This window comes from Salvelinus fontinalis, chromosome 6, assembly GCF_029448725.1.
Source record: "Salvelinus fontinalis isolate EN_2023a chromosome 6, ASM2944872v1, whole genome shotgun sequence".
NCBI classification, from domain to species: Eukaryota; Metazoa; Chordata; class Actinopteri; order Salmoniformes; family Salmonidae; genus Salvelinus; species Salvelinus fontinalis.
In genome coordinates this window covers 46912918-46924715 of record NC_074670.1, presented here as the reverse complement: position 1 = coordinate 46924715, position 11798 = coordinate 46912918, and the positions used below count along the sequence as shown (strand labels likewise).

The window sequence follows — 11798 nt, the reverse complement described above, 5'->3', positions numbered from 1 at the left end:
TATAGAGGAAGGCCATCAACATGGATTTGGAGGGACACTGACTCAGACAACCTTGTATGAACAGATGTTGTAAGGTGGGACGTTACGTTAGCTAGTCTTAACGTTAGTGTCCGTCAACTGACTTCAAGTCCCTAATGTTAACCCTGAAGGTATTGACTTATTGACACATGACCGTTCCTAGGCTCCTTGTCAACGATAACCTTAGCCATACTGTTTGTCACGATATAACTTATCAAACTTAAACATACTTTTAATATCTCAACGTACATGAATTTTTAGGTAACATCAACTCACCTTGGCTTTATACTGAGACCAGAGACGGCGACTGGGTTTTAATAGAGAGGTGATCCAGATGAGCTGTTCCCCCCCAGAGAATTCCAAAGGACAACGTTTATATGTGTACCACACAGCCGGTAAGGGGCACCTTTTTTAATGGTTATTCGCAAACCAGAGGGTAAGAACATCTTTTTTAATGGTGATTCATGACCTTTTGGGTGCAGGTCCGCAATGGAAGACAATCTCTGAAATATGTATCGGAACGACTAAGGCTTTACATGAATTTCACATTAAGTCGTACGGTGTTTGCACTTCTATATTCGTGGAATCGAGCAGTAAAGGTACTCATACCAGCTGTATACAACACCATCATTCTCGAAAGGTTATGAGTTACCATTAAAAGACGTCCTTTACCTGCTGTGTGCTACCACTTAGCCCCATATGAATGTCATGATTGGTACAATTTAATTGGGTGTTTTGATCGGATGAGGTGTTAGCTCGAATTTGTGGATTCTTTACCTTGTTCCTCAGGCTCAAGGCTCAGGTATGACAACTAGAATTAAACATTTTAGAGATCGATATCTTGCAGTGAGGGAGGGCAGGAGAGGACAGCTCAGGAAAAAATTGAGATTTGTCATCGATAGGTGTTGCTTTGTTGTTCAAGCAGGTTCTAACCATAAGTACCAATCACAAACTGAATTGGTATGCGAAGTGTCAAATCAACACTACATATTGTGAGAGAGTATGCAAGCTATGTACTTAAAAGAACACGCAAAAGTTGTGGAACTTGCCATTACGCGATTACAAAATGTGGAACTTGTAAGAAATACCATTTAAAATAACACAAGCATATTGCTATTACATTGTTATAACTAACTTCTTTCTAAGCAGGGTTTCTCACACACCCAGAGACAGATGGCTGACACAGAACATTCAGAAACACTGATAAGAAAAGGGTGCAGACACACACACATACTCAAGGACAGAGGGCTGACTACGCACACACAAAATCTCCTGTTTTAGCTGAACATTTTGATAACAAAGAACTTTTGTTGCAAGACTCAGAAGGATGACGCCCAGCTCATCAGGACCAATCTGAGAAGACAACAACCTGTCCAGAACCAACCAAAGGACCAGAACTTCCAGACTCAACCTACTTTCTGTGTTGTATAAAATGTCTATGCATTCTGTTATCTGGGCTTTTTCTGGAGGTTCTCTGAGCCGAAGGAACGAGACCGTATACGCTTGTACCAGATATCTTTACTCATAATTAAACTGTCGCTTGTCATACAATTTATCACCTTGTCTGAATCGATCCTTGACCGGCTCGCCCTTCTCCATATCCAATTATCAACAAACTACAATAGGCATTTTCCAGAAAATGTTGAATGGTACAGTTCAACTGTCAAATTTGTGTGGCTTATATATATATATATTTTAAATATGGTTTTCAGCAATAGTAGCAGTACTTATTCAATTTATGAGAAGGTGTTACAGCAGGTCGCACGCACGGGTCCGCATGCCGACGTTCCTCCACTGAAGGTCAGACCTCCACCTAGCATAGCAGCTTGCCGCTCAAGAAACGCTAGTGGATGGATGAGCGATCGCTGACCATCTTCCCGATGGTCTGCCGCCGGAGGCGTGCCACCCAAAGAACGCCGGTGGACCGACAGGTCATTGTTAGCTGGGCATTAACTCCTTCGCTGAGAAATCTTTCAGCCCCAGGAACCGCTCCGCCGCAATCACAATGATTTATATTTTCCTAGACCTCTCCACCTTGGCAGTGCCATTAATTACCATAGCTATAAATGCCACTAAGTCCCTTCTGGAAAGCAATTCATCAAAGCGCTGAAGAAGACACCAACACCAGAAAGAGAAAGTGCTTAAAGACAAGTTTTTGGCACCTCAAACCCACTAACAAAATAGACACAAACTGTGGAAAAATGACTTCAATTTGTGAAAAAGATACAGTAAATACATTTGACCATGAAACTTAAAAAAAAAAAAAAAATCCTAGTAGTATTTCTCATTTTCCTATTATGCATTCATTACTAGGGTGTAAGGGTTAAACAATGGCTCTGAGGTTCCTCTGATCTTTCCCTCCACTTAGGATCGGCCTTATCCACCATGTGAGGCAAAGCAGCAGACGCTGTCATAAACGTAACATTCCAATAAATCATTGTTTTCCCTGTCACAAGAACATGCAAGAAAACACCTTAATTAAAATGTACAGTAACATAAAAACAGCTGCAGCACATCACATAGTATGCCATCTTCAAATAGGAAAACAGTTAGAACCTGTACAGGACATGCACTTACAGTTAAAAAAATAGGCAAAAAAACACTTTCCACTTTAGCAAAACAGGAAAAGAGTTAATTTGTTACAGTATACAATGTAAAAAAAATAGAACAAATCCCCAGTTGATCTAGTCTAGGGAGACCATTGTGTGGACAGACAGTCTTTACCCGTTATTGCTCCACTGCCATTTAGGTAGAATGCGTCCAGGTCCACATACACTTGAGAGGCCCCTTTAAGATAGTCTTCATCTCTAAAGGCCTTACTTACTCTTAGATGATTTCTTTTTCTGAGGAGAATAAAACCCAAAACATTTACAGCTCTGTTATGTTTGCCAGGTATAGGTATGAGAGCCGAGGCATGCAGTGAGTACTACAAGCATGCTGGAATGCAAGGTCAAGAAAAAGCATGTGTGTCAATGTCTAGCGATAACTTCTGTGCCTTGATGATGAAGATGAGGTAAACTTACTCACCTTTTTAGGTGGGGATTCTGTGGGTGCTGGAGGGTGCTGTACAGGGATGGAGTCTTGGGCAGGTGTGACTGGCATCTCAGGCACTGCAGTCTCTGAGAGTTTCAGCTTTTTCATCTCTGTAGAGTTTTATTTATATAAATGTTATTACACAATAATTTTCAGTATACACTAATATAAAAAAAAATCATTTTCTGAAACAAGGTTTTTAGAGGAAGAGTCACTCACTTTTCTTCTCTGTTGGAGGATCAGGTGTTACTGTGGTGGATGGAGGTGGTGGTTCCTTGTCAACAGAGTTCTCATTCGTTTTCTGCTTCTTCTTATCCTTTTCCAGTTCCATCCTAATCTCATTCTCCTTTCTTATCTCCTCCTGTTTCTTCTTCGTTCCCTTCTCCTTTTTTGCACCATTCTCCTTCTTTTCCTTCTCTTCTACAGTCTCATTTTTCTTTTCATCAGTCTTCTCTTCGCCAGTTTCCCTTTTCTTCTTTTGGGGTTGTGGTGAATTGTCATCTGCTTTAATATTATTGTTCTTATTTTGCCTATTCCTCATCCTCTTGGCTGACGGTTTTCCATTAGGCGTTGGGGTAGCAGGCATGGTGGGTGGCTGTTTGTCTGCCACGGTCGTAAGGTCGGCAGTATTATTGTTGATCTCTGCTTGGCCTTCAGGGGATGGGGTGGGAGATGTTTTAACTGATGGGGTGGGAGGGGCTGCCTTCTTAGCCTGACTGGACTTGGTTTTACTAGCTTTTGCAGTTGTCTTGGTCTTCCCATTCCCATCTCCCTTTTCAGCTGTAGTCTTGACCTTTTCAGCAGCACTAGACTTTTCCACTGCAGCGCCAGCCTTGAGTTTAGGTGTCTTCGATGCAGCGTTAGCCCTGGGCTTCTTCGGTGCTCTTGTTTTCTTCGCTGCTGCGGCTGGTGAGGTGAGAGCAGGTGGAGTGATGGCGTCCATTTTGGCGATGTTTGTGTCTGTGGACAGAGGTGGGTAGACAGTAAATAAACAACATGGCGCCCTTGGAGACCTACTCTGAACTATCAACTGTCAACACCTGTACTTTATATAAAAGACATACAGTTCTGTTTATATTGACTCACAAAGTTATTCCATAAGTAAGTTAATAAAGGGTGATGCTGTGCGTCTTCTGGCTGTTATGACACTTTTGAATCCTCCCCCCGCTCTCTGACTCACAACACCTCTTTCCACTCATCTTCCTCCTGCTCTCTTCCTCGGTCTCCCTCCCTCCCCCCTTTCACCTGACCCTCACTCGCCCTCCTCCTGTTCCACAGTTTTCCCCTCTCTCTCTGTAACGGATTTCCTCCTCCTCTTCATCCGAAGAGGAGGAGCAAGGATTCGACCAAAATGCAGCGTTTGAATATGACATTATGATTTATTAAACAAGACGAAGACGAAACGAAATACACTTGATAAACTACAAAACAAATAAACGATGTAGACAGACCTGGACACGAACTTACATATAACGTGAAGAACGCATGAACAGGAAACAGACTACATACAAAACGAACGAACGATACCGAAACAGTCCCGTGTGGCGCGACAAACACTGACACAGGAGACAACCCCCCACAACAATCAATGTGAAAACACCTACCTTAATATGGCTCTCAATCAGAGGAAATGAAAACCACCTGCCTCTAATTGAGAGCCATATCAGGTCACCCTTTAACCAACATAGAAACACATAATAGACTACCCACCCAACTCACGCCCTGACCGTCAAACACATACAAAATAACAGAAAACCGGTCAGGAACGTAACTCTCTCTCTCTCTCTCTCTCTCTCTCACCTGATAGTTCCAGTGCCAGTCTCTTACACTTCTCCACATCCAGATCTGTGTCCGAGCCAGAGTCGTCTCCCCCTGTAGGAGGAGGACCAAGAACGGTCAGAGGCAGGGCAGCCATGAGAGTCTCAGGGGAGGTCTTCTTCTTTTTGCCCCTAACGGACGTGTCCCCTGGTTTGTCTTCACCTCTTTTCCTCTTGGCTGATGGAGCTGAGGCCTGAAACAAGGGTTGGTAAGACGAATTCAGTTACGCAGAATGATCTAGCTAGCAAGCACTTAGGGAATATGGTTCCCAATGTATATACGGATGAGAAAATAAGTCAATGCAATTTAATACACAGAGAGTTAGTATCTGTACTTGTGCTTTTTTCGACGAGGTTGCTTTCTTGTCTTTTGCAGCCACCCTCTTTCCTTTATTTGTGGCTGGAGCAACTACATACAATAAAAAGAGACATAAAACATACAGTAATGAAGACCATCAATGCAGAACACACATAGGGCCACATTGAGGAATTTGCCCCCTCTCCTGCACCATGACACCAGTACATACCAGCAGGTGTTGCTGTAACAGCTGGAGTTTCCTCAACTGAGGAGTCTCCACTACGGCCGCTCTTCTTCTCAATGGCTTTAGCTGCGGGTGACTGGTGAAGGAATATCAAAAGGTTAGAACGAGGTTAATCGTGACGGACATCTCATAGCATAGCTCCTCGTTTGAACAGGAAGAGGTATATTGATCTTACAGTAAGATTGCTCAGCAGTAGGAGTAGGTCCTTAGAAGCAGGTCTATTTCCCTTTCTCCCACTCTGGGTCTTCTTAGCCGAAGCAGGGGTTTTAAGTTGAACCTCAGCATGCTTTGCTGGGGCTTCATCTGGGACGTCTGATGGTGAGTCACTGCTGTCATTGGACGACTCTGGCGCTGTCCTTGTAGGTGTGACAGTGGATGTTGCCTGGGCCTCGCTTGGGGTAGCAGCAACCACTGGCTTAGCTGGAGTGGCTTTCGTCTTGCCTTTTGACATTGCTTTCAGTTTGGCTTGTGTCACTGGTGTCGTTTGTGGTTTTGAGGTTGTCGTCTACAGCAGTGTGAAGATGAATAAAATGAGACCCTAACGTTCATAGACAGTATTGTGGAAAATTTTTGGTGCTAGACTATTATGTATACCAGCAACATATTCACTTTTAAAACTCACCGTTGCTGGACTGTCCTCTTCGCTGTCTGATGATGAATCAATGCTGTCACTGGACTCCTTACTAGCTGGGGTCTTGCTTGGAGTGGCAGCAACCACTGGTTTAACTCGAGTTCTCGGAGGGGCTTTCGTCTTGACTGTTGATGTTGTTTTCTGATGCGCCACTGGTGTAGCTTTCGGCGTGGCAGCTGTTGTCTGAATCAGTGTTAAGACAGATACTTATGATGAAATATCTGAAGAGAACACAGATTATTCCATACTCTACAGGAATGGACTGGTGATTCCACAGATACAACGGTGAAGAAGGGGCTGGTGTCATGGCTGTTTTCTGAATCAATGCAATATAAAGAAAATATTTAACCCAGTGTTTCATTTCAACAGAGTCCTCATATTGCTGGAATCACCGGTATGGCTTTTGGTGTTGAGATTGTGGTCCACAGCGGTGTGACGATGATGAAATAGATATCATTCATAAATATATAAAGGATATATTATTATACAGCCAGAATCTGATTAACTCTTTAAAACTCACCGGTGCCGGACCCTCTTCTTCACTGTCTGATGATGAATCAATGCTGTCACTGGACTCCTTACTAGCTGGGGTTTTGCTTAGAGTGGCAGCAACCACTGGTTTAAGTGGGGTACTCGGAGGGGCTTTCGTCCTGGCTGTTGATGTTGCTTTTGTTTGCTTCCCCGTTGTAGCTTTCGGCATTGCAGCTGTTGTCTGAATCATTGTGAAGACAGATACAACGGTGAAGAAATGTGTAAAGAAAACAAATGATGAAGATTATTTCACACTACACGGGGATATATGAACTCTTCAAAACTCACCACCGCGGGACTTTGCTCTTCACTGTCTGACGATCCACTGCTGTCACTAGATGACTCTGCTGTTGTAGTCTTGGCTGTGACAGCGGCAACAGACGCAGCTCTAGCCGGGGTAGCATTTTTAGCGGGTTTCGCCGGTGTTGTGGCTGTTCCCTGAATCCGTTCAACCCGTTGTTTCATTTGAGAGGGTAAGACAATATAAGATCATTCTATAGGACTAAAATAAATGTTTTAGTAAAAAAAATAAACTTGCCGTTGCTGGACTGTCCTCTTCGCTGTCTGATGATGAATCAATGCTGTCACTGGACTCCTTACTAGCTGGGGTCTTGCTTGGAGTGGCAGCAACCACTGGTTTAACTCGAGTTCTCGGAGGGGCTTTCGTCTTGACTGTTGATGTTGTTTTCTGATGCGCCACTGGTGTAGCTTTCGGCGTGGCAGCTGTTGTCTGAATCAGTGTTAAGACAGATACTTATGATGAAATATCTGAAGAGAACACACAGATTATTCCATACTCTACAGGAATGGACTAATAAAACTCACTGTTGCTGGACTCTCCTCGTTGCTGTCTGATGAATCACTGCTGTCACTAGATGACTCTGGTTTTGTAGTCTTGGCTGTGAGAGTGGCTGTTGCCTTAGGCTTGCTTGGAGTGGCAACAGTCGCCGCTTTAGCAGGAGGGGCTGGTGTCATGGCTGTTTTCTGAATCAATGCAATATAAAGAAAATATTTAACCCAGTGTTTCATTTCAACAGAGTCCTCATATTGCTGGAATCACCGGTATGGCTTTTGGTGTTGAGATTGTGGTCCAGAGCGGTGTGACGATGATGAAATAGATATCATTCATAAATATATAAAGGATATATTATTATACAGCCAGAATCTGATTAACTCTTTAAAACTCACCGGTGCCGGACCCTCTTCTTCACTGTCTGATGATGAATCAATGCTGTCACTGGACTCCTTACTAGCTGGGGTCTTGCTTGGAGTGGCAGCAACCACTGGTTTAACTCGAGTTCTCGGAGGGGCTTTCGTCTTGACTGTTGATGTTGTTTTCTGATGCGCCACTGGTGTAGCTTTCGGCGTGGCAGCTGTTGTCTGAATCAGTGTTAAGACAGATACTTATGATGAAATATCTGAAGAGAACACACAGATTATTCCATACTCTACAGGAATGGACTAATAAAACTCACTGTTGCTGGACTCTCCTCGTTGCTGTCTGATGAATCACTGCTGTCACTAGATGACTCTGGTTTTGTAGTCTTGGCTGTGAGAGTGGCTGTTGCCTTAGGCTTGCTTGGAGTGGCAACAGTCGCCGCTTTAGCAGGAGGGGCTGGTGTCATGGCTGTTTTCTGAATCAATGCAATATAAAGAAAATATTTAACCCAGTGCTTCATTTCAACAGAGTCCTCATATTGCTGGAATCACCGGTATGGCTTTTGGTGTTGAGATTGTGGTCCAGAGCGGTGTGACGATGATGAAATAGATATCATTCATAAATATATAAAGGATATATTATTATACAGCCAGAATCTGATTAACTCTTTAAAACTCACCGGTGCCGGACCCTCTTCTTCACTGTCTGATGACGAATCAATGCTGTCACTGGACTCCTTACTAGCTGGGGTTTTGCTTAGAGTGGCAGCAACCACTGGTTTAAGTGGGGTACTCGGAGGGGCTTTCGTCCTGGCTGTTGATGTTGCTTTTGTTTGCTTCCCCGTTGTAGCTTTCGGCATTGCAGCTGTTGTCTGAATCATTGTGAAGACAGATACAACGGTGAAGAAATGTGTAAAGAAAACAAATGATGAAGATTATTTCACACTACACGGGGATATATGAACTCTTCAAAACTCACCACCGCGGGACTTTGCTCTTCACTGTCTGACGATCCACTGCTGTCACTAGATGACTCTGTTGTTGTAGTCTTGGCTGTGACAGCGGCAACAGACGCAGCTCTAGCCGGGGTAGCATTTTTAGCGGGTTTCGCCGGTGTTGTGGCTGTTTCCTGAATCCGTTTGATATGAAGATAATATTCAACCCGTTGTTTCATTTGAGAGGGTAAGACAATATAAGATCATTCTATAGGACTAAAATAAATGTTTTAGTAAAAAAATAAAAATTTGCCGTTGCTGGACTGTCCTCTTCGCTGTCTGATGATGAATCAATGCTGTCACTGGACTCCTTACTAGCTGAGGTCTTGTTTGGGGTAGCAGCAACCACTGGTTTAACTGGGGTGGCTTTCATCTTGGCTGTTGGTGTTGCTGTCTGTTGCTTCACTGGCGCTGTCTGTGTTTTCTAAATTGTGTAATATGAAGAAAATGTTCAACCCTGTGTTTATCATGCGAGAATATGAACAGACAACTTATACAGAAATGATTTGGGTTATTTCAAGTCTTAAAAAAATATAAAAATTTAAAAAAACTCACCGCTGTTGGACCTTCCTCTTCACTTTCTGACGATGAATCACAGGTGTCACTGGAAGTCTCTGGCGCTGTAGTCTTCGATTTGGTTGTTGGCTTGGCCGTTGATGATGTTCTACTAATTGGCGTTACTGGTTTTGCAGGTGTTGCTTTTGGCGTTGTGGGTGTTTTCTACATTGGTGTAAAAAGAGGCAAATATAAAATGTAATTCAGCGTTTAATTTCTGAATGTAACATATCATGTATCCACACTCCAGAGGTAAACTCACCACCGCTGGACTCTCCTCATCGCTATCTGACGACTCACTACTGCAACTGGATGAGTCGGATGCTGTAGATGTAGGTGTGGCAGTTGTTGCCTTGGCCTTGCTTGGAGTAGCAACAATCACTGCTCTAGTTGGAATAGCTTTCGTCTTGGCTGTTGGTTTACTGGTTGGCGTCACTGGTGTTTTCTGAATCAATGTCGAGACAATTAGAGATGTGACACAATCTTTACACAAAGGGTTTTATTTGTGAATGTAAGGAAAGGTTTAGAATATTCTAGAAAGGAATAGATTAACTCACCACTGTTGTTGCCTCTTTCCTGTCTGAAGACGTATCAGTGGTATTGCTGGAGGCCCCAGATTTAGGCGTGGAAGTGGTTAACTTGGCCTTGGTTAGGGTCGATGGCGTGACCTCTGACTGGGCCTTGATTTTTGCAGCTGGAACATGATAGGCTTTGGGCGTTGCAGGGCTTGTCTGTAAACAGCAGAGGAGAGGAAGACTCCATCAGTGACAACAGGGAGAAGAAGACTTTATATTTGATTTGTAATCATGTCTCTCTATTGGTGTTCACCAGTATGTTTACATCTGTGCTTGCTTACTTGTGGCGGTGGCTCCTCACTCTCAGAGTCCTCTGAGCTGTCTGTCCCCTTCCCTCCAAGAGTCGTCTGCACTGCAGTCTTGGCCTTAGTTGGGCTGGCCTTAGCTGAGCCCTGAGGCTTTGGGGTCTGGGAGGCTGGAAAGACAAGAGCAAGGAAGAAGACATGCATGATATTCAGATTTAAACCACAACCAAACTACTAATTTCTTGGTTGTTGGTTGTTGTTTACATTGGTCTCCTACACGTGAAAAAAAGGCTGTACCTTGAACAGGTGTTGCTTCTTCCGTTGCTGAACTCGAGCTCTCTGTGCTACTTTCAGGGTCTGCTTGGCGGTTATTTTTTAACTCAGAAGAATCCGGTTCTGTTCCCGTCTTTGTACTCTTGGAAGCACTGAGGAACACAGTTGAATGTCAAAATCAACCCAATGCAACGACGTCAGTTAAACAGGCCATTATTTTGAGAAAACCTATAGGCTAGCTACTCACTCTCCAAACCATTTATTGTAGATGTCCAGTAGTGAAGTTGAAAAGGCTTCTGGTTCTCTGCCCTAGACAAAATATTAAGAGAAGCAAAATCAGACAAAGGGAAATCTAGCAAGCTACATAACAAACATTCAATTTATTAGTGTAGTCTCCAAGTATAGTCTGTCTCAACCAAGAGGTCTGTACCTCCATGGCACAGTAGTGCAGGGCCTATAGGTAGACTCTTGTTCAAGCGCGCTCTGGCTGTTCGATAACTACACTGTTACAACCCTGTTATTACATTGTAACAACGACACCGTTATGGAAGCACAAATCTGCAACAATACGTCGCGAAGTTTCCCTTAATGGAGTGATAACTAACGTTACATGTTACAATGTACGACGTATGAAACAGATAGATGTAGCGACCTTCACATGCTTTCTGAGTTCTTCTGCAGCTTTCTGGAAGCCGTTTTCCTTCAAATGTCGGTAGATCAAATGGGTCAATTGATGACTTGACCCATGCTTCTTCTTTGGAGACATATTCCCGACGTTAACACAAACACAACTAAATAACAGAAATGATAACGAATTGAATCAACTTGGCCACATCAGTGTGCACGCTTTCGTTCTTCACATCGTGCATATGGTAAGCGTTTTAACTTTGACCCATGCCTGTATTTCCGGCGAAGTCGTTGTGCATAACGGGAATTGTAGTGCGGCGTCAACTACTCTACTCACTTTATATTCCTAGACGAGTCCACCTAGCGGCCTACGAATGATAAGGCTAATCTTTTACAATAAAAAGTATCACTCCACTTAGTGTTTTTTTTATCACTTTGGTGCAATTTTCGCAAGTATGTGGTACATTTTAAGCCCATCTTAACAGATGATCAAAATGGCTTGTGGTTCAAAACTCGAAGCACATTTTCAATTGACTGAGTACAACAAACAAATCCACAGTCACTTGTTCACTGCACCAAATCACTTTCAATTTGGATACAAATATTTGCTTTTCAAAATGCATTATTCACTTAACTTTTGGTATGATTTGTCAACAATACAAAACTAACTATCACTTAATCAAACTGCTCAAAACTAATAACCACTGAACCAAAATGATGTAGTGCCTAGTTAACATAGTTTGATAACTGCTGAACACTATTTTTTTACATTTTTTACCTCATCAATTTGACATCAAC

The 11798-nt window shown here is 43.1% G+C and overlaps 1 protein-coding gene across 3 annotated transcripts; it reads right to left on the bottom strand.

The window, feature by feature from the left end:
* Positions 1–2210: 2210 nt before the first annotated feature.
* Positions 2211–11267, bottom strand: LOC129857929 (nucleolar protein dao-5-like). Of its 3 annotated transcripts, XM_055926629.1 has the most exons (24): positions 11026–11266; positions 10621–10682; positions 10398–10525; positions 10137–10270; positions 9838–10011; positions 9543–9725; positions 9281–9445; positions 8979–9149; positions 8710–8859; positions 8411–8602; positions 8048–8206; positions 7761–7952; positions 7398–7556; positions 7111–7302; positions 6861–7010; positions 6562–6753; positions 6033–6224; positions 5586–5915; positions 5396–5486; positions 5204–5277; positions 4852–5062; positions 3271–4011; positions 3046–3161; positions 2211–2861 (listed from the first exon to the last, which is right to left on the bottom strand). In XM_055926629.1, exons 1-24 carry the CDS (start codon positions 11137–11139, stop codon positions 2835–2837), a joined length of 4299 nt encoding a protein of 1432 aa, XP_055782604.1. In that variant the 5' UTR covers positions 11140–11266; the 3' UTR covers positions 2211–2834. The 3 variants fall into 3 exon arrangements, with proteins under 3 accessions (XP_055782604.1, XP_055782605.1, XP_055782606.1); XM_055926630.1 differs by lacking the exon at positions 7398–7556 and having other exon boundaries at positions 11026–11267; XM_055926631.1 differs by lacking the exon at positions 8048–8206 and having other exon boundaries at positions 11026–11267.
* Positions 11268–11798: the final 531 nt, after the last annotated feature.